Here is a 26,641-nt window from a genome sequence, read left to right as displayed (position 1 = left end):
AACAATAATCGGTAGAGTGAATAGTAAGCTGTTATTATTTGTTTTTGTCGAGCAGGAACTCCAAGATAATCAACCATGTTAAGACAGCTTTGTTGTTGTAAATGAACACGAATAAAGCATATCACTTGAAGTTGAAGTCTTAGTTGTATGAGCATAAATTTGCATAACTTCGATGCAATACTATTATTTTGAAAAAGCTTTTTAAACCCACAGGCGTTTACGTGTTCAAAACAAACACTTAATTTTACTTAAAATGATAAGAACGTGGTGTAGTTAGTCATAATTATGGGAAAACAAGAACACTTAAAACATGAAGAGTTTTATTTAACATACTGATGTCGACACTGACTTGTCCCATTTAATCATAAATTTGTTTTAGGAAGGTTTGAATGTTTATTTTGTTCAACAAAAAAGTTGTTCCTCCCTTCAAATTAAAAATACATTACCTAAATAAAACCTATTTCGAGGCCGGAGATCTTACGCATATCTTATGTTTATATTTTAATGCGCAGTTAAGTTGTCGAGGAGAACAAAACTACTCCGGAACGTACATCATGACTTGGAGTATTTGTAATTATGAAATTTCAGAACACTTGCAAGATCAGTAATAATACAAAGATGGAGAAAAATGAAAGCCAACTGCATTTTGGGGTTGTATTTCAACATTATTAAGTGATGCAAACGCTTATAACTTAGTATTGGGTGTCAACGTCTACAAATAAATACGAACTATTACAAAAATACATCTTGTCCAGCATACAGTAGTGTACATAGTACAGACAAAACAGTTCAATTTCAATTGTCAAAATAATGTTAACTTGAATTAATACTGAGAGTTGGTTTCTTAATGGTCCATGAAAGTCAGTAGTTTCTACTCTTTCATTATTTGCAAATAAATTTCCCGTATCACTTGGACCTATGCACGAAATAAATTCATTTTGGGGGGCAATTCATGTACTATCAAGTAGCCAAATATCTTATTGTATAAGATTTTGCCTTTCTATTTTAAACTGCTAACTGCAGATGGATGTAGCAATTTACAGCTTTGAAAAGGGTTGGCGGATCCAGGTGTCAATGTTTTATTCAGTTCCATTTCAATGAGCAATCTGCGAATTGGCTGCTTGGCAAAAAAACATCAACAATTAATAAACCAGTCAATAAAACCTATGCAAATGTTGAATACATATTGAATGTTACACTTGATGTTATCAAATTGGCAAATTGAAACTAAGTTAAGATTTGAAAACACAAGCTCCAACAATAGCATTCAAATAATATTCTCATCGTCTTCACTTATATAAAGTTGGCTGTCTCATATCATACATGGAGTGATCTTGCTGGCCAGTTTCAAAAAAAGAATTTACTCTTATTTTCTTGAATTTAAAAATACAATAAAATCAAATAACTTGAAAGGGAAATTTTATATTCTGTAAAAACTAAGCATCATTATGTGACCACACAAAAAAATAAATGCATGAAAAGACTCCTTCAAATAAAAACAAAATAATAAGTGACAAAAGTCAAATACCAATCCCTTCAGGTGATTTTGTTTTTACAATTCTTGATAAAAATTGACAAATGAAACATCAACACAAGTGCTACACAAACAGTCCATTGCACGAGTTCTTGAATGTACAGTGCATGGGGTATTACATCAAAAGATACAAGTGAAAACCCATGGACGACTACCACTAAAAGTAAAAAAGCCATTAAAAATTGAATTCACCAATGTTTCAGTTAATGGCAAATAATCCAGAGGCCAGCAAGCATTTGAAGTACATTTAAAAATCTACAAAGCAACATCAAAATTCCTTTCATTATCGGTGGCTTAAAGTTTATTAAAGACTTTTTTGTGTTTTACAGATGCAATAATTTTAAACATGTTTTTTTTTACATCAAAAATTTCTACTATGTACTTTTACAAAGAGTATCTACCATCAATGTATTGGTTTAGAAAATATATATCGATGCCTCTTGTTAAAATACAAAATCAGCCCCTGCCATGTCGATGGCCCATCTGAACTTATCTCGCTGGGTACGGTTGTATATCTTCTCCATAGGTACAGTCCATTTCTTTGTCCTAGTGGGAAAAACAAGTGAAAGTAAACAGTTAATTCACATTATACTTTTTTCCTGAATTGTTCCATTAGATTCCATTAAAACTCCATTAGAACATTGTACAACTGACTAGAGCAGGACTTTAAACCTGTGACCTCTGGATTAACATGCCTGTGTGGCTAGAGATTATTTCCCCCATTTGGTGAACTGTGTACAAACTACTTCTAATAGAGCCCTCTTTAAGAACTTCCTCTTTAAACCTGTGACCTCTGTATTAACAGGCCTGTATGGCTAGAGATTATGTCCCCCATTTGGCAAACTGTGTACAAACTACTTCTAATAGAGCCCTCTTTTAGAACTCCCTCTCTAAACCTGTGACCTCTGTATTAAAGCCATTGGACCCTTTCGGTACAGAAAAAAACAAAAAAGTTCACAGATTTACAAATAACTTACAGGGTTTACAGAAGGTAGTGGTGAAATACTTCTTTTAAAATATTATTCCATGAAATGCTTTACTTTTTGAGAAAACAGTAAAACAATATCAATTCTCGTTAACGAGAATTACGGATTTATTTTAATCACATGTCGTGACACGGCGAAACGCACGGATACAAGGGTGGGTTTTCCCGTTATTTTCTCCCGACTCCGATGACCGATTAAGCCCAAATTTTCACAGGTTTGTTATTTGATATAGAAGTTGTGATACACGAAGTGTGGGCCTTGGAAAATACTGTTTACCGAAAGGGTCCAAAGGCTTTAACAGGCCTGTATGCCTAGAGATTATGTCCCCCATTTGGTGAACTGTGTACAAACTACTTCTAATAGAGCCCTCTTTTGGAGTTCCCTCTTTAAACCTGTGACTTCTGTATGAACATGCCTGTATGGCTACAGATTATGTCCCCCATTTGGCAAACTGTGTACAAACTACTTCTAATAGAGCCCTCTTTTAGAACTCCCTCTTTAAACCTGTGACCTCTGTATTAAAATGCCTGTATGGCTAGAGATTATGTCCCCATTTGGCAAACTGTGTACAAACTACTTCTAATAGAGCCCTCTTTTGGAACTCCCTCTTTAAACCTGTGACCTCTGTATTAAAATGCCTGTATGGCTAGAGATTATGTCCCCCATTTGGCAAACTGTGTACAAACTACTTCTAATAGAGCCCTCTTTTAGAACTCCCTCTTTAAACCTGTGACCTCTGTATTAACAGGCCTGTATGGCTAGAGATTATGTCCCCCATTTGGTGAACTGTGTACAAACTACTTCTAATAGAGCCCTCTTTTGGAACTCCCTCTTTAAACCTGTGACCTCTGTATTAACAGGCCTGTGTGGCTAGAGATTATGTCCCCATTTGGTGAACTGTGTACAAACTACTTCTAATAAAGCCCTCTTTAAGAACTCCCTCTTTAAACCTGTGACCTCTGTATTAACAGGCCTGTATGGCTAGAGATTATGTCCCCCATTTGGTGAACTGTGTACAAACTACTTCTAATAAAGCCCTCTTTAAGAACTCCCTCTTTAAACCTGTGACCTCTGTATTAACAGGCCTGTATGGCTAGAGATTATGTCCCCCATTTGGTGAACTGTGTACAAACTACTTCTAATAGAGCCCTCTTCGGAACTCCCTCTTTAAACCTGTGACCTCTGTATTAACAGGCCTGTATGGCTAGAGATTATTTCCTCCATTTGGTGAACCGTGTACAAACTACTTCTAATAGAGCCCTCTTTTAGAACTCCCTCTTTAAACCTGTGACCTCTGTATTAACAGGCCTGTGTGGCTAGAGATTATGTCCCCCATTTGGTGAACTGTGTACAAACTACTTCTAATAGAGCCCTCTTCGGAACTCCCTCTTTAAACCTGTGACCTCTGGATTAACAGGCATGTATGGCTAGAGATTATGTCCCCCATTTGGTGAACTGTGTACAAACTACTTCTAATAGAGCCCTCTTTTAGAACTCCCTCTTTAAACCTGTGACCTCTGTATTAACAGGCCTGTGTGGCTAGAGATTATGTCCCCCATTAGGTGAACCGTGTACAAACTACTTCTAATAGAGCCCTCTTTTAGAACTCCCTCTTTAAACCTGTGACCTCTGTATTAACACGCCTGTATGGCTAGAGATTATGTCCCCCATTTGGTGAACTGTGTACAAACTACTTCTAATAAAGCCCTCTTTTAGAACTCCCTCTTTAAACCTGTGACCTCTGTATTAAAATGCCTGTATGGCTAGAGATTATGTCCCCCATTTGGCAAACTGTGTACAAACTACTTCTAATAGAGCCCTCTTTTAGAACTCCCTCTTTAAACCTGTGACCTCTGTATTAACAGGCCTGTATGGCTAGAGATTATGTCCCCCATTTGGTGAACTGTGTACAAACTACTTCTAATAGAGCCCTCTTTTAGAACTCCCTCTTTAAACCTGTGACCTCTGGATTAACAGGCCTGTATGGCTAGAGATTATGTCCCCCATTTGGCAAACTGTGTACAAACTACTTCTAATAGAGCCCTCTTTTAGAACTCCCTCTTTAAACCTGTGACCTCTGGATTAACAGGCCTGTATGGCTAGAGATTATGTCCCCCATTTGGTGAACTGTGTACAAACTACTTCTAATAGAGCCCTCTTTTAGAACTCCCTCTCTAAACCTGTGACCTCTGGATTAACATGCCTGTGTGGCTAGAGATTATGTCCCCCTTTGGTGAACTGTGTACAAACTACTTCTAATAGAGCCCTCTTTTAGAACTCCCTCTCTAAACCTGTGACCTCTGGATTAACATGCCTGTGTGGCTAGAGATTATGTCCCCCTTTGGTGAACTGTGTACAAACTACTTCTAATAGAGCCCTCTTTTAGAACTCCCTCTCTAAACCTGTGACCTCTGGATTAACATGCCTGTGTGGCTAGAGATTATGTCACCCTTTGGTGAACTGTGTACAAACTACTTCTAATAAAGCCCTCTTTTAGAACTCCCTCTCTAAACCTGTGACCTCTGGATTAACATGCCTGTGTGGCTAGAGATTATGTCCCCCTTTGGTGAACTGTGTACAAACTACTTCTAATAGAGCCCTCTTTTAGAACTCCCTCTCTAAACCTGTGACCTCTGGATTAACATGCCTGTGTGGCTAGAGATTATGTCCCCCTTTGGTGAACTGTGTACAAACTACTTCTAATAGAGCCCTCTTTTAGAACTCCCTCTCTAAACCTGTGACCTCTGGATTAACATGCCTGTGTGGCTAGAGATTATGTCACCCTTTGGTGAACTGTGTACAAACTACTTCTAATAGAGCCCTCTTTTAGAACTCCCTCTTTAAACCTGTGACCTCTGTATTAACAGGCCTGTATGGCTAGAGATTATGTCCCCCTTTGGTGAACTGTGTACAAACTACTTCTAATAGAGCCCTCTTTTAGAACTCCCTCTCTAAACCTGTGACCTCTGGATTAACATGCCTGTGTGGCTAGAGATTATGTCCCCCTTTGGTGAACTGTGTACAAACTACTTCTAATAGAGCCCTCTTTTAGAACTCCCTCTCTAAACCTGTGACCTCTGGATTAACATGCCTGTGTGGCTAGAGATTATGTCCCCCTTTGGTGAACTGTGTACAAACTACTTCTAATAGAGCCCTCTTTTAGAACTCCTCTCTAAACCTGTGACCTCTGTATTAACATGCCTGTGTGGCTAGAGATTATGTCACCCTTTGGTGAACTGTGTACAAACTACTTCTAATAGAGCCCTCTTTTAGAACTCCCTCTCTAAACCTGTGACCTCTGGATTAACAGGCCTGTATGGCTAGAGATTATGTCCCCCATTTGGTGAACTGTGTACAAACTACTTCTAATAGAGCCCTCTTTTGGAACTCCCTCTCTAAACCTGTGACCTCTGTATTAACAGGCCTGTGTGGCTAGAGATTATGTCCCCCTTTGGTGAACTGTGTACAAACTACTTCTAATAGAGCCCTCTTAACACCCTCTTTCAGCCCACAATAATTTCCCAGAAGGGGGACAGAATCTTTGGTGGACAGATTTCCCTGTCTCTGGCACACCAGCGCTCTATCTTACCCTAATTTTGGCAGTTATGTCATCAAACAGGCAGAAACATCAAAACTATTCAAAGCCTGGGTTAAAACAGCTCTTTAATTTGCTGTTGAATTCATAAGAACTTGAGAACCTGCTACATAATGATTGTTTTTTTATTTTATTATACTACACAAAAGAACAAGGTGAGTAGTTACCATGCAACTGAGATCCTTGGATCCAAATAGTTGAGCTTAGAGGTACCCAGAGCAATCTCCTTATTCTCTTCCTTGTCAGTTGCATTCATTTCTAGTTTTGTAAGTTGCTCTTCAAGACGTTCTACCTGCGTTTTCTTTCGTTCCAAGGCACTAGAATTAGAAAGTGATGAGGAAAATGAAAAAGACTTCAAGTTGATCTAATGTTTATCAGGTGTCCTGTTGATTGCTTTCACTAAAACATAACCAAATCACTTGATGACATTTTCATAGAAGATTGAATTAATTCAATCCTTCAAGGATATAGGGTATCATGGCCGAGTGAATAAGAGTACCAAACTCAAACTCTGGTGCTTCTATTCAGCAGAGTGTGGGTTCCAATCCCGATTGTAATGCTTGTGTCCTTGAGCAAGACACTTGATTATAATTCCTTATCTCCACCTAGAGGTAAATGGGTAGCTGTGAGGGCAGAGATGGTTCTTGCGATTGATTTAGCCTAGAAGCGCATGTTTTGTTGCACAGGCTGTATACTCCACAGGGAGCTGAGATGATTTAAGGAATGAATGAATGGCCCAGTGACCAGGGGTTACAATGTTGGAAGCACTTTAAAATGTCCTTTACATTAGATGAAAGCAGACTGAGAAAGAGACAGAGTCCCATTCCATTCCATTGTAAATAGTTTTTATTCACTCACGTTTTGATCTTGTCATTACGACTGGATTTGTACTCAGTCTTCATTGCTTTGAACTCTTTCCTAGCCTTCTTAATTGCTTCATGCTTGGCCTTGATCTTAGTCTGTAAGTTCTCCATCTGTTTGTCAAAGGTCTTGGGAGCTGCACGTTGATGGTTGCACAGGATTGCCACGGCACGATTGGCACGGTTGTAGGAAAGAATCTTGGCAGGGATAGAGTCTTCAGCTACAGGTTGGATAATAACATACAGAATGCACCCTTGACATTAACATGTTGCATTAATATATAAAGTACAATAAAATAAAAATTTGAATAATTAAAACAAGATAACTACGTTTCCATCCTTGCAAAGTCTTTCTCAAAGGCCACCTTTGCAGAGTCTTTCTCAAAGGCCACCTTTGCAGAGTCTTTCTCAAAGGCCACCCTTGCAAAGTCTTTTTCGAAGACTAAACAGAAACTTGTCAAACCTTTCAGTCATAGCTTGCTATGGCATACTGTTTGATGTGTAGGATAAACAAGAGATTCTCTTCATGCAAAAGCTACTGGCAAATTATATGAGAAAGCAAACAATCAGGTGGAACCCTAATCCTTACAAACTTACCCATTGTTAATTCATCCAACTGGTTTTGTAGTGTAGATGAAGCATTATAGGTCCTAAATACCTTAGCAGTCAGTCCCTCCATCAGTTCTTGTAGATGCTTGTTCAGGATTGATGTGGTCAATCGGTCAAACAGGTCATCACTTCCCTGTTTATTCTCCATGAATAGTTTCAGATTTCGAAATGCCTGGTACCAATTGAAAAAAACAATTTAAGGTTTTATTTAAGTTTTTATTTTATCTTCCTTGTTTTGTAATAACCAGCAAGTAAAATTTGTATTGGCAGTTCATCCCCCCGAGGGATTTCGTTATTCCCAAGTGAAACTAGACTAAAAAATGTACTTAATATCTTGTGCATTGGTACACTATACAAATAAGCTTTACCACCAGGCTGTACAAACACAAGAAACAAATTAGCTATAACGTCAAGATTCCAAGCATCTGTTACTCTTATTGCTATATTTATATAGATATAGAATTTACCAACAGGCTTTTTACAAATATTCTTCTTCAATCTTACATTAGGGCCAATGATTTTCCGTTTCAGAAACGTGCAAATTCCGTTTGACAAAAACATGAATTCCATTTCAGGCACAACAAATTTAATTTCATGTTTTTTGTAACTAGATAAAAGGTTGTTATACCCAGGAAGACACTTATAAACATAACCTTTTGATAAGTTGCACTGCTGACTTCCTAAATGTTCATTTGAACTGACATTTTTCAAAAAAATACTATATAACATTTTTTTCCCCCTTAATTTGTATACTGCTGATCGATGCAACAGAAACAATGTGTACTGGATGGAAATCGCATAATAAAGTATTACTTTATTATAAAGTATTACTTTATTACACGATTTCCAACCAGTACAGTTGTTTCTGTTTACGATCTCGTACTTTTTAATGGTCTGATTTTTTTAATGCTTTTTAAGAAGAATCTTAGTAGAGAATGCAGTTTCAATAGTTTTGGCCTGAATAACTTGAAGAAAACAAAAGAAAAAAATGTTTTCTCAATTTTTTTCTTCTAAGACTGAAATCCCTTTTTCCGTTTCAAAAGGCGGATTCCACGAATTCCGTCCGTTTCGCGGAAAATCATTGGCCCTATTACATGTTTTTATCTATACAATCTTAATATACCAAAGTAAGAAGTACTTTACCAAAACCATTGGAGTTAAAGAAGGGGACTGGCTTGTATATTTTATGTTTTTTTTGTACAAAATCTTCAGTCCATAATTTAGTTGAACTCACAGACAGAATCACATCATACATTCATTCAGATTTTTGTTTTCCAACTAAAGGCACGCATAAACACGTGGTCACAGTACTCACCCTCTTTTCCACTGGCACACTGTTTTGGTAGCGGATAGAATCCTTACCCAGGAAGTCAAACTCTACTACAAACTCTTGTCCATTCTTTTCCTCATGTAGCTTGAGATGTTCCACACGTAGAGAACAGCAACCCACAGTATCAGCTGATTCACCTTCTTCCTTTTCATTACCAGCCCTGAGTGCCAACTAAGTCAACAAAACATCAACAGATTACAATTAAACTCAAAACAGCAACCTACAGTATCAGCTGATTCACCTTCTTCATTTCCATTACCAGCCCTGAGTGCCAACTAAAGTCAACAAAACATCAACATATTACAATTAAACTCAAAACAGCAACCTACAGTATCAGCTGATTCACCTTCTTCATTTTCATTACCAGCCCTGAGTGCCAACTAAGTCAACAAAACATCAACATATTACAATTAAACTCAGAACAGCATTGTCAAAACTCAAACTATAACAGTGACTACATCAATCTAAAAGCTTACTATAATAGGGAATGACAGGAACATTAGTGGACATGACTCTATCTATTAATGCTTACTTGCTTTACAATATGCAATCTTTACCTAAGATTAACAAGATGAGCATCTAAATTCACTCCACCTTTGCAACCATATTAGGAGAATCTACACTTTAGATTTGATTATGTAATGGAGGTCAGACAGTATGAATACAGATTTCCTTAATCTTTCATAGCAGAGAATTGTCCACATCAAGAAGGATTTAAGAATGCATCATTCCTCCTGAGGTTCATAATCATATTGAAAGCATTTGATTTATCAAATGACATTACATTGCACAAATGCACCATATTGCAAGCATTTGGTTTATCAAATGACATTACATTGCCCAAATGCATCATATTGCAAGCATTTGGTTCATCAAATGACATTACATTGCCCAAATGCTGTAACCGGGTACTGCATTACTCAGACAGTTTATGGTTTTTACCAAACTGTGAGGTCATTAAAAGTATTTAGGTATATTCTGTATCAACAATAGAACTAAGACAGCCACACCACACAAGTGTTGAAAAAGGACAACTAGTACTTCATCATTGTTGTGCCAAAGTCTCACTAGAGCAATGTTTTACAGATATCAGTGCTGAAATATAAAGTCTTATTTTAGTGATGTGCTTCATCATTCTGTTTCTTTATCATTATTTAGAGTCCTATTTTGTTGTGTCAAAGTCTCACTAGAGCAATGTTTTACAGTTCTGAAATATAAAGTCTTATTCTAGTGATGTGCTTCATCATTCTGTTTCTTCATCATTGTTAAGAATCCTATTTACAGATATCAGTGCTGAAATATAAAGTCTTATTCTAGTGGTGTGCTTCATCATTCTGTTTCTTTATCATTATTTAGAGTCCTATTTTGTTGTGTCAAAGTCTCACTAGAGCAATGTTTTACAGATATCAGTGCTGAAACATAAAGTCTTATTCTAGTGATGTGCTTCATCATTCTGTTTCTTCATCATTGTTAAGAATCCTATTTTGTTGTGTCAAAGTCTCACTAGAGCAATGTTTTACAGATATCAGTGCTGAAATATAAAGTCTTATTCTAGTGGTTTGCTTCATCATTCTGTTTCTTTATCATTGTTTAGAATCTTATTTACAGATATCAGTGCTGAAAAATAAAGTGTATTCTTATACTAATGGTGTATACTTATCTTACCTTATCAATAAAGTACAGTGCCACTGCCCGTTGACGAATACGCATCTCTTTACTCTTGAAGTCCTCACGATAGTTGGCACGGATTTTCTCAACACATTTCTTCAGTTTGCGAGCTGTTTCATATTTGGCCCAATCTTTTTCACCCTATAAACACAGAACAAAAATGCAACTTAATTTGGTACAAAGTCAAAACTTGACAAAACAAACACATGTAGAAACTTTATTTACCAAGTGACCCATGTTTACACAAACTTGTACTTCGTCAAAAAGCATGATGACAGATTTCAATCAACTTACACAACAAACTACTAGTCTGCATTTATGCAAGATTGAACTGCAAATGTTGAACTTGCAAAAAAAAAATGCAAAAGAAAATAGGCCAACAAATAACATGAATGCAATTATTGTTATGAGTGCACATCTTTGCTACATTGTTAACTGCTAAAATAGAATAACTCTCAATTTTACAATATGTCTTTCTGTTTTACAAGTTAAAGGCAGTGGGCACTATTGGTAATTACTCAAAATAATTATTAGCATAAAACCTTTCTTGTTAACAAGTAATAGGGAGAGGTTGATGGTATAAAACATTGTGAGAATCGGCACCCTCTGAAGTGCCATAGTTTTTTAGAAAGAAGTAATTTTCTACGAATTTGATTTCGAGACCTCAGATTTAGAACTCGAGGTCCCGAAATCAACCATCTAAACACACACACCTTCGTGTGACAAGGGTGCTTTTTTCTTTCATTCATATCTCGCAAGTTCGATGACCGATTGAGCTCAAATTTTCACAGGTTTGTTATTTATGCACATGTTGAGATACACCAACTGTGAAAGCTAGTCTTTGACAATTACCAATAGTGTCCACTGCCTTTAAAAGTGCACATGAACAAAATCACCTTTAAAACATAGCACTGTAAAGGACAATTTGATTTGATATCATGGTATCATGGAACAAGCAAAGCCCTTTAAACCACTGACCTTAAGCCTTGAGCTTGGATTAAGCATGACATATTTAATGGCACCTTGGATGTTTTCATTCCATGAACACAACCATGTCACACTATTGTCATGAATCACCTGCTTCCACCTATGGCCTTCTGGTGCTACAGGAATAGTAGAGTCCCTAAGGAAACAAAAATAAACAACCTCTTAAATGTCAAACAATCTAGACAAATTACAGAAAATACACCATTTCAAGACAATTACTACCGTTTCTCCTTAAACTGCAGAATATTTTATTTATTTTTATTTATTTATTTCTTGTTTATCCTGGGAAATCCATTCAGTAAGAAAAACTCACTGATCTCCCATGGATCACAGCTAATAACAAACTACAGAAGTGAACTTAAGATAAAAATATTACAAATTTACACAGAAAAACATTGCACATTCATTTAAAAAAAGCACTAGATCCAAGCACACATACATTTTGAAAACTACAAAAAAACGTTTTTAAATAGGACGAAGAAATTTAAAGGGGAAAAAATACACATCCATTAAAAACACACAACCAAATACAAAAAAACAAACCGATGAACCTCAATGAAGTAATAACAAAAGCTATGTTTTCTTGAAACAAACAAGTTTAACAATTGATTGAAAACTAACATACTGTACATCCAAAATGAAATTGTCTTTTTTTAATTTGCCTGACTTGTATTGATTCAAGGGAGGTCAGACAGTATGAATACAGATTTCCTTAACCTTCCACTTTGGACAAAACTATCCACGTCAAGAAGGATTATAGGATGCATCATTCCTCCATAGTATCATAGATTTAAGAACCATAGTTTTTATATGTTTTATTAATTGCCAGTACTTTAGTCAATACCTTATATATTCAGTTTAATATACAAGTTTTCAAGTTGATACAAATAAATGATTTTCTTACTTGCTGCAGTTGATGATGACGTTTTCAGGTTGAACCCTTTTCTTGTGCATGCCTTGTTTGGGATGGTCACCACGGCCACGGAAAAGACCTGGCGGCTCTATTTTGAAATTGCCCATCTTTTCACGATGACCATCGATGGTGCAGAAGCCATACTCTTGAAGAAGTTCTTCATTCTTGTTTTTATTGGCCTGAAAGTGATAACATTTAACAAACTGTCAGAGGTGATTTCCTTGAATACCATGTCACTCTTTAGCATTGTTCTCATATTGTAGACATTCTGAAATTTGTTTATATACCAAAAAGCCTCTTTGTATGACTACATTTTTACATTAACTTTTTTTTTCTCAGACTAACTATCAAAAAACATCTATTGTATCTCTATTGCTTAGTTCTGGTGAGTTTTCGTACACACAAATTATTATAAAAAGACCAAGAATATTTGTTCAAACCCCATGTTAAGTTTTACTTTGTGTTCCCCACAAAAACAAAGGAAACTTGAACTAAAGTAGATGTGAACACACGAGTCATAAATTAAAATTACTAAAATTGCCAATAAATCATTTAATGAATCATAATAGAGTTAACAAAGAAAACCAAGTTGTTTCAGGCAGGAAACATACTGCACAGATTTGTCGGAGTCAAAGTTTCTTGTACATTCCTCCAAATAAAGTCAAATGCACCGTACATATTATATTGAACACACATGTCAATCTAGTTGTCAAGATCGAAGTTGCCCTTTACAGCGTTCAACTTGCACTTGAACCAGTTGTGTTTGTTGGCATACCAGTAATAAAGGTATTTATGGACCGTATAAGGCTTCTATGATGAATACTGTCTTAAGAAATGACTTCTCTCTCACTTTTATTTGGTGAAATACATTTATGTGAACTCTCCAAAATTAATACCGCTTCAAATGACATGAAAAGATGTAGAAACCTACCAGTTTCTCCTCCTTGGTAAGATTCCGCCTCTCCTCTGATTTTTGCAAGAAATATTGATGGAGTTCCTTAAAGTTACACTTCTTCAGATTGGTTATTGTCTTGCGTTCATCTCCCGTCATCTCCTACAAACAATTTCAAAGACAAGAGATAAATATGAATGGTTTACACTAAAATTTATTTGCCACCAAGTTTGTTATGCAACATTTTCTTCTGAACAGTTTTTGAACAAATAGTGTTAAATGTTTAGCAATTTTCATTATTACTAACCTTTCTCCAATCATTAAAAAAGTTCTTATTGAACACTTCCCGCGTTGTGTACTCATGATCCAACATGCGAGCATAGAAACCAGCAACCTCCTCAGCATTTTCACTCAGCTTCATGAGCTTACCTTAAATAAATAACAAGTCAATACTCCAAACATTAAGGACCATAACAACTCACTTGGTAAGAAGCACTGAAGCTGTTAATAGTATAAACTTTACTGAAAAAAGGATTCCCTTCAAAGTAATATGGTTTGGATAATTTTTCAATCCATAACATTTGCACCTCAGAATTATTGGTGTCTGTTTACTAATGCTGCGCCAGAGTTGCGGTGGTACCCAATGTCACTTCACTAAGCAAGGAAGGATTTGACATTGTTGTGAAAATATCAGTGTTGTATTGATCTAAGGGAGGTCAGACAGTATGAATACAGATTTCCTTAACCTTCCACTTTGGACAAAACTATCCACGTCAAGAAGGATTATAGGATGCATCATTCCTCCATAGTATCATAGATTTAAGAACCATAGGTTTTATTTGTCTAAATCTCAGATGTATTAAGTCAAGTTAAGCACAGTAAGAAAGAATCCCATGCCATCCTTACTTCAATTAATTGCCAGTACTCTAGTCAATAACTTGTAACATCAGTTTAATACGCAAGTTTTCAAGTTGATTAGAATAATATCTGTTTCATTGTGGCTTGAATGTAGATGCCAAGATGCAGCTTCATTAAAATGCTAAAAACACAAAGACAATTTCTGACAGGGATGGCTATTGCTAGGATTTTCTTTTTTATTTCTGAGATTCAATGAGGTTGCAGCTGGCACTTGATGAAGCTTAACGACAGGAACGCGCACATTCATTAATAGACTGGGTGTCAAAGCATTCCTAAATAAATGTATGGGGCTGATTTCTATGTCGCACCATAACTTTAATGCTTTTTTTGGCGACGATGAACAGAAGCCAGGAGATTTCAAATTGTAATCTCTAGGGTCCAGTTGTGACTGTGAGATGTGTCTGACAAGCTTGTAAAGTCAGTCTGCAAACCCTCAAGTCCCCTTCATTAGATGTACTTTATCATCATCATAGCTAACAGAGAAGAGTAAATGGTGAGAAATTTGAGGGAATAACAGCCTCAGCTTCAGAAGGTGAGGAGGCCAAGACCAAGTCATTACTTAGTGATTCCTAGGTTGTGACCAAGTTCGTCCAAAGTCAGCATTGAGACCTCCAACACAGTTACTGTGACAGTTTTTGCTAAAACTTTTATTTTCAAAATACATTTGCCATTTATGCAGGCTGACAAGAATTGTGAACAAACAAAGACATACTTTGACTTGAAATTGTTTTACTTGCCGGATTCAGTCTTTTTTGACACGACCCCTTCTTCATCTGATCGCTGAAGTTTAAAGGCTTTTTTCACATCACAACATGTATTAGACTTCTTATCCCAGCTGAGTTTTGGAACTAGGATGCACAAACTACACGCCCCACTTTGAAAGAGCAATGCATCAACATTATTTGTAGGTAACACTTACCATCATAATAGAACTTGACATCATCAGGAAGAGGTTCATAAGGAGGAGCAAAGACAGGTCCTTTATGTTCCAAAAAGATCCACTTCACACCCTCAGGATGAGGTTCCTCCTCCCACCTAGATGGAATATCAAGTTTATGCAATATAAATAAGACTACAAATACAACAACATGAACAACGAAAGTGATCATCATACATCATATAGCCAAGAAATCATTATATTCTTATTCATGGTAAATTGATCAACATAATGGAAGGCTTACCTATATTCTCTATTATTAACCGCACATGAAAGCTTTTACACACACTACAATGTGAAGCAAATAGGACATTTGAAGACAACTACAATAAATGGCGGCTCTAAAGTGCTCTTAGTTTTTTAATGATAACTTTTCTATGGCCAAAGAGGAAGAAAGATTTCAAACTTAAACTTTTGAGAATTTAGTCAACAGATGTTTTTGTCTTGATCTGTTACTGTTCAGATACAACTGTTCAAGTGCAAACATAAATGCACTGAACGCACAAATGAAACTAATAAACAACACTAAACAATTTGTACAGTGTAAGTGTGAGGTTATGGATTGATAGTATTAAGTCAATTTCCACTGCACTCCATCTATTGGAAAAGTGTAAAAACTCCATACAGAGCATCTTAGAGTCGGGTGATTATTAATATTACCATTTCCAGTGTGAGCTTATGGATTGATAGTATTTTTTCAATTTCCACTGCACTCCATCTATTGGAAAAGTGTAAAAACTCTTTACAGAGCATCTTAGAGTCGGGTGATTATTAATATTACCATTTCCAGTGTGAGCTAATGGATTAATGGTATTTTTTCAATTTCCACTGCACTCCATCTATTGGAAAAGTGTAAAAACTCCATACAGAGCATCTTAGAGTCGGGTGATTATTAATATTACCATTTCCAGTGTGAGCTAATGGATTGATAGTATTAATTCAATTTCCACTGCACTCCATCTATTGAAAAAGTGTAAAAACTCCTTACAGAGCATCTTAGAGTCGGGTGATTAATATTACCATTTCCAGACTTCTTCAGCTTCTTCTTCCTTCTTGCCTTTCTTTTTGGATCCCTTTTCCTTAGTTTTGTCACTACCTTTACTCTTATCTTTAGACTTCTTCACATCCTGCTTAGACACCTTCTTCTGTCCACAATTTAACAAAAAAATGGTCTGTAAGTGCCCTGAGCAGTACAATTTGTTTATGAAAAAATCACACTTAACAGCTATGTACAAAAGATATAACAATTGCCTTGTTAAAACACAAGATCTTTGCAGAGCAACTTTGTTACTTGTTAAAATAGTTGCTTTTCCTTCCCCTCAATAAATCACACACAAAATTCTAACCCATTAAACTTTCGGTTTTGGTTGTAATTTTGTGCTAAAAACCTACCTTAGGCTCTTCGTCATCACTTTCTTGGTATTTTCTTTTGTGATGCTTTTCAGTTGGCTTTTCTTTCTTGATGGATGCACTTTCTACCTTTTGCTTCTTTGCCTTTTCAACCCTGCACCAAGAGTGGAAATAGATTAATCACTCAACTATTCAAATAGTACAGAGGTTTACAATAGACCGATCCAGTAAGCTCCGCCCACGACGCACGTGTGAGCAAGAACATGTGGGGCTCTCCAATGCCTTTCTGCACAACTCTGCCGCGCGCGCCAAGATACGCGCACGCATGTCGGACCTTATTTGTTGGACCTTCGTTGCGTTGTGATTGACCCCATCTTTAGTTGTTTTGCTGCATCCAGCAGCAATACACCTGGTCAGCATTGCCAGAAAAATGCAAAAAAATACTTTTTTCGAAACGTACAAACTCACGACTTGGACCGTACATGAACTTCGCATGTGTGTTTACTATACGCACTGCATGCAAAGTCTGCCTCGATTGACGTCACAAAAGGGGTAGGCGGAGTCAGCCCCCAAACAACTTTATCTATTTTTTAAACATATAAATCGTGACAAACAATTACTAAAAAAATGTTTGAAAGAAAAATAATTCTACTTCCAGCCGTCGATTTCACAAAACTCTTCCTAACTTAAGAATAATCTTAGGACTTTCCCAACCCTGCACTGCAGCATGCACACCTTAAGATTCATCATAAATTAGGACGAGTTACTCGTCCTAACTCGAGATAAGACGAGTCCTAACTCTTTGTGAAATCGACCCCAGGTGACTTTAAAGTAAATTACTGCTTCCAACTCATCTCCAATTAAAAATTTTTGTTTTCATCCTGTGCGTTCAGTTCAACTGAAAGTCTCTGGGCAACAGAAAGGGTCTTTGATTATTTGGAAACAATGTGACTGCTTGCACAGATGTGCACTGCCTACATTGTGATCTTTCAATTTTATATCTCAAGAATCTATGCAGCCCCCATAAAATGAAAATGAAGCTGCTAAGGATGCTAACCATATTATTTCAAACAATTCATCTTAACTTCAAAACAGAGCTGAGTCCTCAAAACCACGGTGGAACTCACTTTTCAGTAAAAAAAATGACACAAAAATGTACAAAAGTGTTATTATTGTACCTTGCTGAAAGTGGCTTCTCATCATCTGAATCCACTAGAGGGCGCTTTAGAGACGGACGACTTGCAGATTCTTTTTTCACCTTCTCCACGGCTAACCGTTTGTCCTGTTGGTCAATAATAATATTTAGTTAATGGCATGTTTTGACCCTAGCAAAGCCTTTCTTGAAGGTAACACAGCACAGGGATAGAAGTGTAAGAGAAGCAGTCAAGTGAAAATACATGAAAAGAGATAGATAGAGAGGCAAAAAGCACACAGACAAAGCAATGAATGAGGATATAGGGGAATGGATGGTTTGACCACAAGATGTTGGAGACTTTTAACAGACAAAATAGAAGGTGGGAAGAAGGAGAAAGTCAATAATTACTGAATGAGGCAGAGTAATAATGATAATAGAATCTTATTATAGTGCATGTATCTACAAATAAGGCACTCTGGGCCCAATTCTTAGACAGACAGGCTTCAAATCTTTTATGAATTATATAACCGATCTGGACTGGGACCCACACTCTGCCGATAACAAATACTAGAGCTCAGTTCCAGTGTGCTTGACCGCTTGACCACAACACATTTAATGAATATATTGAATGAGATGCCATAATTACTGTGACTTCTTTCAATAATAGATTTGGGTTAAATTTTAAAGCCAGTCATACAGATGGAAAACAATAAATCAAATGAAAAAACCCACCAACTTTTTAACAATACAACAATTTTAAAAATGCAAACATGTTTCAATTTTGTTTTTGTTTATAATACTGCAACTCCCAAGAAATAAAAGAGGGGGAAAATTGAAATAATAAACAAACCAGTGGTCGGTTATCTTCATCACTCTCAGCAACTGCAACTTCCTTCTTGATTTTAACAGGACTGATAAATGGAAGAGATTAAGAAAAGAACATTTAGTGATAACAAAATACAAGAATTAAGCCAAAAACTCAGGGAATTGACTGTCACTTTCATTTTATAAGTTGGAAATTGAACAGTGAGGATGCTATCTATATAACCCCTCATTCACTGTCACCTGATGGCTAACCATCGCTGTAACTATTTACTAAGAAGCATACATTAATGAGAGTTGATGTAGCCTGATGGTTAACCATTAACTGTAACTAACAAACAACGAATGTCACTGTAGCAGATGGTTGACCATCATATTTACATTCCTTCATCTGAGAGTAAAGAACTTGATGCAGCACCTTTTTCATGTTACTGGAGGCCTACAACAATCATTGCTGTTTTGATGGGGAGGTGCAATTGTCCCAAGACTACCAACAGGAAGTCTTACCTTTTCACAATCTTAGCCTCCTTTCCCTTTTCAACTTTAATGTTGATCTTTGCCACATGCTCTCTGTTCTTTTCTGTCGTCACTTTAACCCTGTTGCTGTCCTTGTCTGATTTGTGATTTTCATGGTTCACAGATGACTTCTTGAAGTCGCTGTCACTTGAGCTACTCTTCCCATCCTGATGTCTCGGTCGCTCACTCCCAGATGATGGAGATTTACTTTGCACTTTGTCTTTTGATACATGGGAATGGCCAGAATGAGCGTTGTCTTTTGATGGAAGTGGTTTAGAGTGTGATTTATTAGACCCTTCCCTTGGCTTGGATGAAGAGTCTTTTGGCTTTAGAGAAGGATCCTTGGATTTCGAGGAAGGATCTTTGTGTTTCAGAGAGCTACTTCCTTCTCTTCCTTTGCTAGATGGAACAGATTGGGAGCTTTTGTGAGTGCTGGCGCTTAATTTAGATGGATCTTTCGACTTCTCTTTCAGCTTGTCAGATGAGGGCCTACTGGTTGAATTAATCTTGGGCTTTTGACCACTAGATGATCCCTCATTCATTACCTTGGATGAACTGTGTCCATCTTTAGGTCTTGCGTGCGAGCTGTCCTTTGGTTTGGAGCTAGAGTGCGACAAGGAACCTTCTTTTGGTTTTGATGAAGAGGAATGTTTAGGTGTGGAATGTGAGCCTGAGCCACCATTTGGCTTTGATGCGGGCTTCCCATCGGAGTTCGGCAATGAGTGTGAGTTTGCACCTTCTTTGGGTCGAGAGGAAGAGGGTGACCGATGACCGTCATTGGGACGGCTGCCTTTGGAAAGGCTGGAGCTTATCTTGGGCTTAGAATTAGAATGATGATCATTGGTCATGCCACTTGATGGCTGTTTGAGCTTTTTAGGACTGCTAGAGCTAATGGTGACAGACATATGGTTTTGTTGTTTCAAAGCTGAAAAGTAAGAGAGAAACACGGATTAAAAAACGGTAATTGTAAATATTTTTTAATACACAACTTGTTGGTACATTTTAACATTAATTGATGTGGCTCATACCACAGCTATTTTATGGTTACTTAAGATTGAAAGCCAGGACGATCTAGAGCAAGCTACATATAGTCAAAACGTTGAGACCAATTAAGAACTCACTCGAGAAGCCCCCTTGATCCACAGAGAAAGTTGTAGTTTTGGCCGATTTCCTATCTTAACACTAACGTCCGACGATATATCAAAAATACTAAAAAACTCAATATTTTGTTGACATCAAAATCACCGATGTCGCTTTTTAAAAAATTTGTATCAAAATTATTATGAAAAATGTTGATGTCGCAAAAACCAGGCATGCAATTCTTCAGCGGAAAAAAGTACGGAAAATAATGTCCCATCCCATTGATCGCGTAAACTGAAGATAGCCAAGTATTTGTCCCTTTTTCATCTGGTTCCGGCCCCGCATCCCCTTATACAAAAAGCAATGAAACACAACGGAGCCAGACTGTGCTGAAAAGAGTGTAGAAGTTATGCTGTACGAGGAAAATGTGTCCTAGCCGCATTTAATGAGACCTTTTAAGCGTCTGGTTGCCCTGCATTCCCTCATTGAGCAATAAAAACAAACAGAGCCAGACTGTGGAAAAACAGAGCGTACATGTATGCTGTACAAGGGGAATTGTGTTCTACACAGAGTCGCATAGTTGTACCTTTGTGTGTAAACAAACTACGGAAACCGGCGCATGCCTCATGTGTCATGCGGGGAGCGGACGTTAGCCTAGCGAGCAGAAGGGGCAACTAAATCACATCTTTTCTAAGTTGGTAGAAAAACTAAAAAGCGGAGCGTGACGGGGCAATTTGATATTGTTTAGACTAACATTAGGCGCAAAGCATCAAGCCGAAAACTGGTAAATTTAAACCCTATTAAACTGACCGTCTTCGGTCTATTAAGAACTATTTTTAGTTAGGCTTCATGCTGACGGGAAAAAACTTGATAAATCGAGTATACTCGATATTGAATTTTTGGTATACCGGTTATTAAAAAAAATCTGACATCTACGGAACTTACTTAACAACCAGGTAGTATTTAAAAAGCAGGACAGTTCTTTTCAGAACTGAGCATTCTTTTGATTTCCAAAATCTACACCGTGGTAGTAGAGCATAAAGCAAGACAAGTTCTGAAAAGGACATAACCTACCCAGCAAGTAGATACACACATATTGTTCCCGCAAACCAAAAATGATTGATCCCACACCAGGGAGTGCCTCAAATCCCACTAATGAAAGAAGACTTGTTATTAAAGGTACTGGATGCATAGTCACAGACCAGTATTCTCACTTGGTGTATTCCAACATACATGTATGCATAAAATAACAAACCTGTGAACATTTTGGCTCAATTGGTGATCAAATTTGCAGGAGAATAATGAAAGAAAAAACAACCTTGTTGCGTTACTTCTGTGTGCTTTCAGCCAGATGCATTTGCAAAAGGCTTCAACTGAAGTCTTTTAGTTTTATTATTTGTGTGAGAAATTACACACAATGTCTTATACTATTAATTGTAATTGTTCATGCTAACAACTATTTTGAGTAATTACCAATAGTGTCCAGTGCCTTTAAAACACAACTCAATGAGAATAGTTCACTTCATGTGATGAATGTACAATGTAACATTATACATTATGTACAATGTACATCTCTAGTGTACAATGTGTTATACATGTATTGAGTGGCAACGAAGTCATGACTGCATGTCTATCTTCCTGAGGGACTGTGGGAGTGACCAAAATAGGGCATTTCCCAAAGCCTAAGAAAGAAATACTCCCCTCTTTAAATTACTACTTTGCTAAGAATGACAAGCTAAAGTAAAACTATACCACCCTATCTGTATAAACAAAATAATGAACAACATCTGACTTCAAAAGTTCAAGGTTTAGTGTTTGTAGGGGCCCTCAATATAACTACAAATTTTGTTTCTATCACCACTTACCATTTGAAGACTTCTCACTGCTTGCTACCTATTTAAACAAAAAAGCAAACAGAAAACTTAATCAATGCCTGGAAAAAATGCCAAGTATCCCGATTCCCGACCAACCTCTTAGTATACTCTTGCCTTTTATTACTGAACAGGTGCTTTTAATTAATTACAAAAATAAGCAATATTTGGGGGGGGGGGGGAGGGGGAGGTGCCTACGTAGTCTTTGGTTGCAAGTGAAACATTCAAATTCAACTGAGATGAACCATGGAGGTAGATGAACCAACATCAGGCCTGGAATTACTCGGGGGCCACGACGGCTATGCCCTTCCGAATGGCCGTGATGCCCCTTGAAAAAAATACCATTTTTGCAGCCAAAACTACGGTGCCCTTTCTCCTCGTTTGGCCGCCGAAGCTCAATATTGTTTTATTGACACAAACATTTGTTTTCGCCTTGACACCTCCTTTATTTTAAACTTTTGACCTTGGTGCCCTCCAAAATTTGGCTTGATGGCCTTGCCCTAAAAATGTTTGTAATTCCAGGCCTGCAACATGACCAAAGAAAAAGACAATGCTGGATGACAGTTAATAAGTGAACTAAGCTACAAAAAGTACTTATTAAAGCATTCATAAAACAAAGTTGATCACAATTTCACAAGACGAATTTTGCAAAAAAGAACAATCAACCAAATATTAATTAAATAATCAAGGTCAAGGAATGTTTAAAAAGGGCAAATAAATATCATTGAAAGTGGGGGTCTGATAAAGGATTTTCTTGAAGGCCTAACATTGGAAATGTTTCCATAGCACCACTATTTTTCGTTATGAAATAATATAGTATGTATAGGGTCCTCCGGATTTTAATTTACCTCAATGAGATCCCTTTTTGTAAAAATTTGTGAAAAAGTGGTGGCGTGATACAGAAAGTTATCCCCAACATTTTTAACAAAACAAACAAACAAACAAACAAACAAACAAACAAACAAACAAACAAACAAACAAACAAACAAACAAACAAACAAACAAACAAACAAACAAACAAACAAACAAACAAACAAACAAACAAACAAACAAACAAACAAACAAACAAACAAACAAACAAACAAACAAACAAACAAACAAACAAACAAACAAACAAACAAACAAACAAACAAACAAACAAACAAACAAACAAACAAACAAACAAACAAACAAACAAACAAACAAACAAACAAACAAACAAACAAACAAACAAACAAACAAACAAACAAACAAACAAACAAACAAACAAACAAACAAACAAACAAACAAACAAACAAACAAACAAACAAACAAACAAACAAACAAACAAACAAACAAACAAACAAACAAACAAACAAACAAACAAACAAACAAACAAACAAACAAACAAACAAACAAACAAACAAACAAACAAACAAACAAACAAACAAACAAACAAACAAACAAACAAACAAACAAACAAACAAACAAACAAACAAACAAACAAACAAACAAACAAACAAACAAACAAACAAACAAACAAACAAACAAACAAACAAACAAACAAACAAACAAACAAACAAACAAACAAACAAACAAACAAACAAACAAACAAACAAACAAACAAACAAACAAACAAACAAACAAACAAACAAACAAACAAACAAACAAACAAACAAACAAACAAACAAACAAACAAACAAACAAACAAACAAACAAACAAACAAACAAACAAACAAACAAACAAACAAACAAACAAACAAACAAACAAACAAACAAACAAACAAACAAACAAACAAACAAACAAACAAACAAACAAACAAACAAACGGCAACAAACAAAGAATATTTCTTTTTTTCTTCATGTTTGAACCTAGCTAGCTAGTAAGGAGGGCACTTAGCCCCATAAATCGGTCCAATCCACTCCGTATCCTTGGCCCCAGCACCACTGATATCAAAACCTTTCGAAAAACCATCTGCAACGTTCTGCATCATGAAACTTACCGATCTAATACTTCAGAAGTTGCAGATAGCACTATACTTGGAATCGTTCACATAGGTATCACAGATTTTGAGTAAAAATCAAGTAAATTTTGCGTGTGAATTTTCTCAACTAACGCTCGTTTACCGCTAATGCCGATATGCCGATTGTCCCCCAGGACAAACGTGTGGAATCATCTGCACACGTTCGTCCTGGGAAGAAAAGATACCCAAGCCGCGTTTCGTGTATAAACATACGGACACGCGTCTGGGAACTATTCTTTGTAGTTCCCAGACGCGTGTCCGTATGTTTGTACACAAAGCACGGATTGGGGAACCATTCTTTGTAGTTCCCAGACGCATGTCCATATGTTTGTACACGAAGCACGGATTGGGTATCTTTTCTTCCCAGGACGAACGTGTGCAGATGATTCCACACGTTTGTCCTGGGAAAAAAATCTGTGCACGGTCGGGGGACAATCGGCGGTAAAAGAGCGTTAGTTGAGAAAATTCACACGCAAAATTTACTTGATTTTTACTCAAAATCTGTGATTCCTATGTGAATGATTGCAAGTATAGTGCTATCTGCAACTTCAGAAGTATTAGATCGGTAAGTTTTATGATGCAGAACGTTGCAGATGGTTTTCCAAAAGGTTTTGATATCAGTGGTGCTGGGGCCAAGGATACGGAGTGGATTGGACCGATTTATGGGGCTAGAGGGCACTATGCTATGGTCCAAAATAGATTGACAAAATGACTCTACAAAAAAATGTCAATGAAACTTGAAATTAACATCTAATTGTAAGAATGAATCAGGTTAAAATATTATTAAGATCAGCATGTTCCCAATCCAGCAGAAAAACACGTATAAGTGTCACTTTAGTAATAAAACGGTGTGTTGTTTCTAAACATTGCTGAAAATTCAGCCGGTAAAAAAAAATGGTGAACATCGTGGTGTGCCGGTCGACTGGCCATGCAGTATATACCATGCGTACGTGTATGTCATATGGGGCACTGCACAGTGCATGCTGCCGTGTGGTGAACCATCATGGTTTTACACGCATGCGGTACACACTGTCTGCTGGCATTTCGACATTTTCATTCAACATACGATATGCTCGACGATTAAAATAAAGAAATACAGCAATTCTAAAATGTTTTTCACTCGAATAAATGTCCACACTAGTCAGCAATGTTAAACGAACAAACCTTCGGAGAAGACATGTATATATCTTTTACAGAATCATTCATTCTCGGCAGCAATCACAGGTTCTCTTTGTCCAGAGTAGATCGGCTATGGCGGAGAAAGAATGGCCTAAATCGTCAGAGTGCCAATTTCATGAAACTGCGCATGCGTTATGGAGTTCCCGGATGATCCGACTTGGACTCGGTGGACATAACAACTTTAGGCCTACGTATTTTGTGTAACTTTTTGCTTTTTCTAAATTCATGTCCAAGATCATAGAGCCATTTATTAAACATTTAGACAAACTATACATTGTCTTGGCCTAACTTCATTATTCATTTCATGGTGAAAACGATATTCATAAATACCTCCGACAGTTTCGCTATTCCTATTGATGGGGGCGCGTCACGTGGGTGTGTATAAACCTTTATTTTAACTCGGGCTACGTGGCCCATAAAAAAGCCTCTAGGCCCGAGGCTACCGAGTTGAGCAGCAAATTAGGCAAGCCGCCGCCGTCGGGTTTCAGGAATTGTTACTTTTCCTCTGTGATTATGATACAAGGAGGTCTTCAAAATAATTGTATTTTTGTCAAGCAATTAAAGACAGTGGACACTATTGGTAATTGTCAAAAACTAGTCTTCTCACTTGGTGTATCTCAACATATGCAAGAAATAACAAACCAGTGAAAATTTGAGCTCAATTGGTCGTCGAAGTTGCGAGATAATAATGGAAGAAAAAACACCCTGTCACACGAAGTTGTGCTTTCAGATGCTTTTGATTTCGAGACATCAAATTCTAAATCTGAGGTATCGAAATCAAATTCGCGGAAAAATTACTTCTTTCTCGAAAACTACATTATTTCAAAGGGAGCCGTTTTTCACAATGTTTTATTCTATCAACCTCTCACCATTACTCGTTACCAAGTAAGGTTTTATGCTAATACATATTTTGAGTAATTACCAATAGTGTCCACCGCCTTTAAGATAATTTGCAATGGGCTTTTAACATTTCGGCACAATTAAAGGAACACGTTGCCTTGGATCGGACGAGTTGGTCAAAACAAAAGCGTTTGTAACCGTTTTTTATAAAATGCATATGGTCGGAAAGATGTTATAAAAGTAGAATACAATGATCCACACAAGTTTGCCTCGAAATTGCGTGGTTTTCCTTCTACTGTGCGAACTAACATGGTCGGCCATTTATGGGAGTCAAAATTTTGACCCCCATAAATGGCCGACGTGTTAGTCGACGAGGTAAAAGGAAAACCACGCAATTTCGAGGCTTGTTTGTGTGGATCATTGTATTCTACTTTTACAACATCTTTCTACCCATATGCATTTTATAAAAAACGGTTACAAACGCTTTTCAAAGACCAACTCGACCGATCCAAGGCAACGTGTTCCTTTAATCAAACTTTAAAACCATTTCTTCAAACTTTAAAACTTGGTTACCTGACTGACAGCTCGTCTTTGAGTATTCTGGCAGGCAAGATACTACTGGTCCTATGGGAAAGTT

General features: G+C 37.0%; 1 protein-coding gene across 2 annotated transcripts; it reads right to left on the bottom strand.

Moving 5' to 3' along the window:
- Nucleotides 1-139: 139 nt before the first annotated feature.
- LOC139934905 (DNA topoisomerase I, mitochondrial-like) lies at nt 140-25,260 on the bottom strand. 2 transcript variants are annotated; one of them, XM_071929325.1, is made up of 18 exons: nt 25,150-25,260; nt 21,998-22,025; nt 19,044-19,977; nt 18,565-18,625; nt 17,758-17,861; nt 16,622-16,733; nt 16,250-16,374; nt 15,212-15,327; nt 13,682-13,803; nt 13,414-13,536; nt 12,474-12,661; nt 11,561-11,705; nt 10,580-10,723; nt 8,900-9,085; nt 7,573-7,756; nt 6,974-7,196; nt 6,283-6,432; nt 140-2,080 (listed from the first exon to the last, which is right to left on the bottom strand). In XM_071929325.1, the coding sequence occupies exons 1-18, from the start codon at nt 25,189-25,191 to the stop codon at nt 1,978-1,980; spliced, it is 3,090 nt and encodes a 1,029-aa protein (XP_071785426.1). In that variant the 5' UTR covers nt 25,192-25,260; the 3' UTR covers nt 140-1,977. The 2 variants fall into 2 exon arrangements, with proteins under 2 accessions (XP_071785426.1, XP_071785427.1); XM_071929326.1 differs by having other exon boundaries at nt 16,250-16,371.
- Nucleotides 25,261-26,641: the final 1,381 nt, after the last annotated feature.

This window comes from Asterias amurensis, chromosome 3, assembly GCF_032118995.1.
Source record: "Asterias amurensis chromosome 3, ASM3211899v1".
NCBI lineage: Eukaryota > Metazoa > Echinodermata > Asteroidea > Forcipulatida > Asteriidae > Asterias > Asterias amurensis.
Note: the sequence above shows the minus strand (reverse complement) of the source record. Positions and strands in the feature narration are given on the sequence as shown.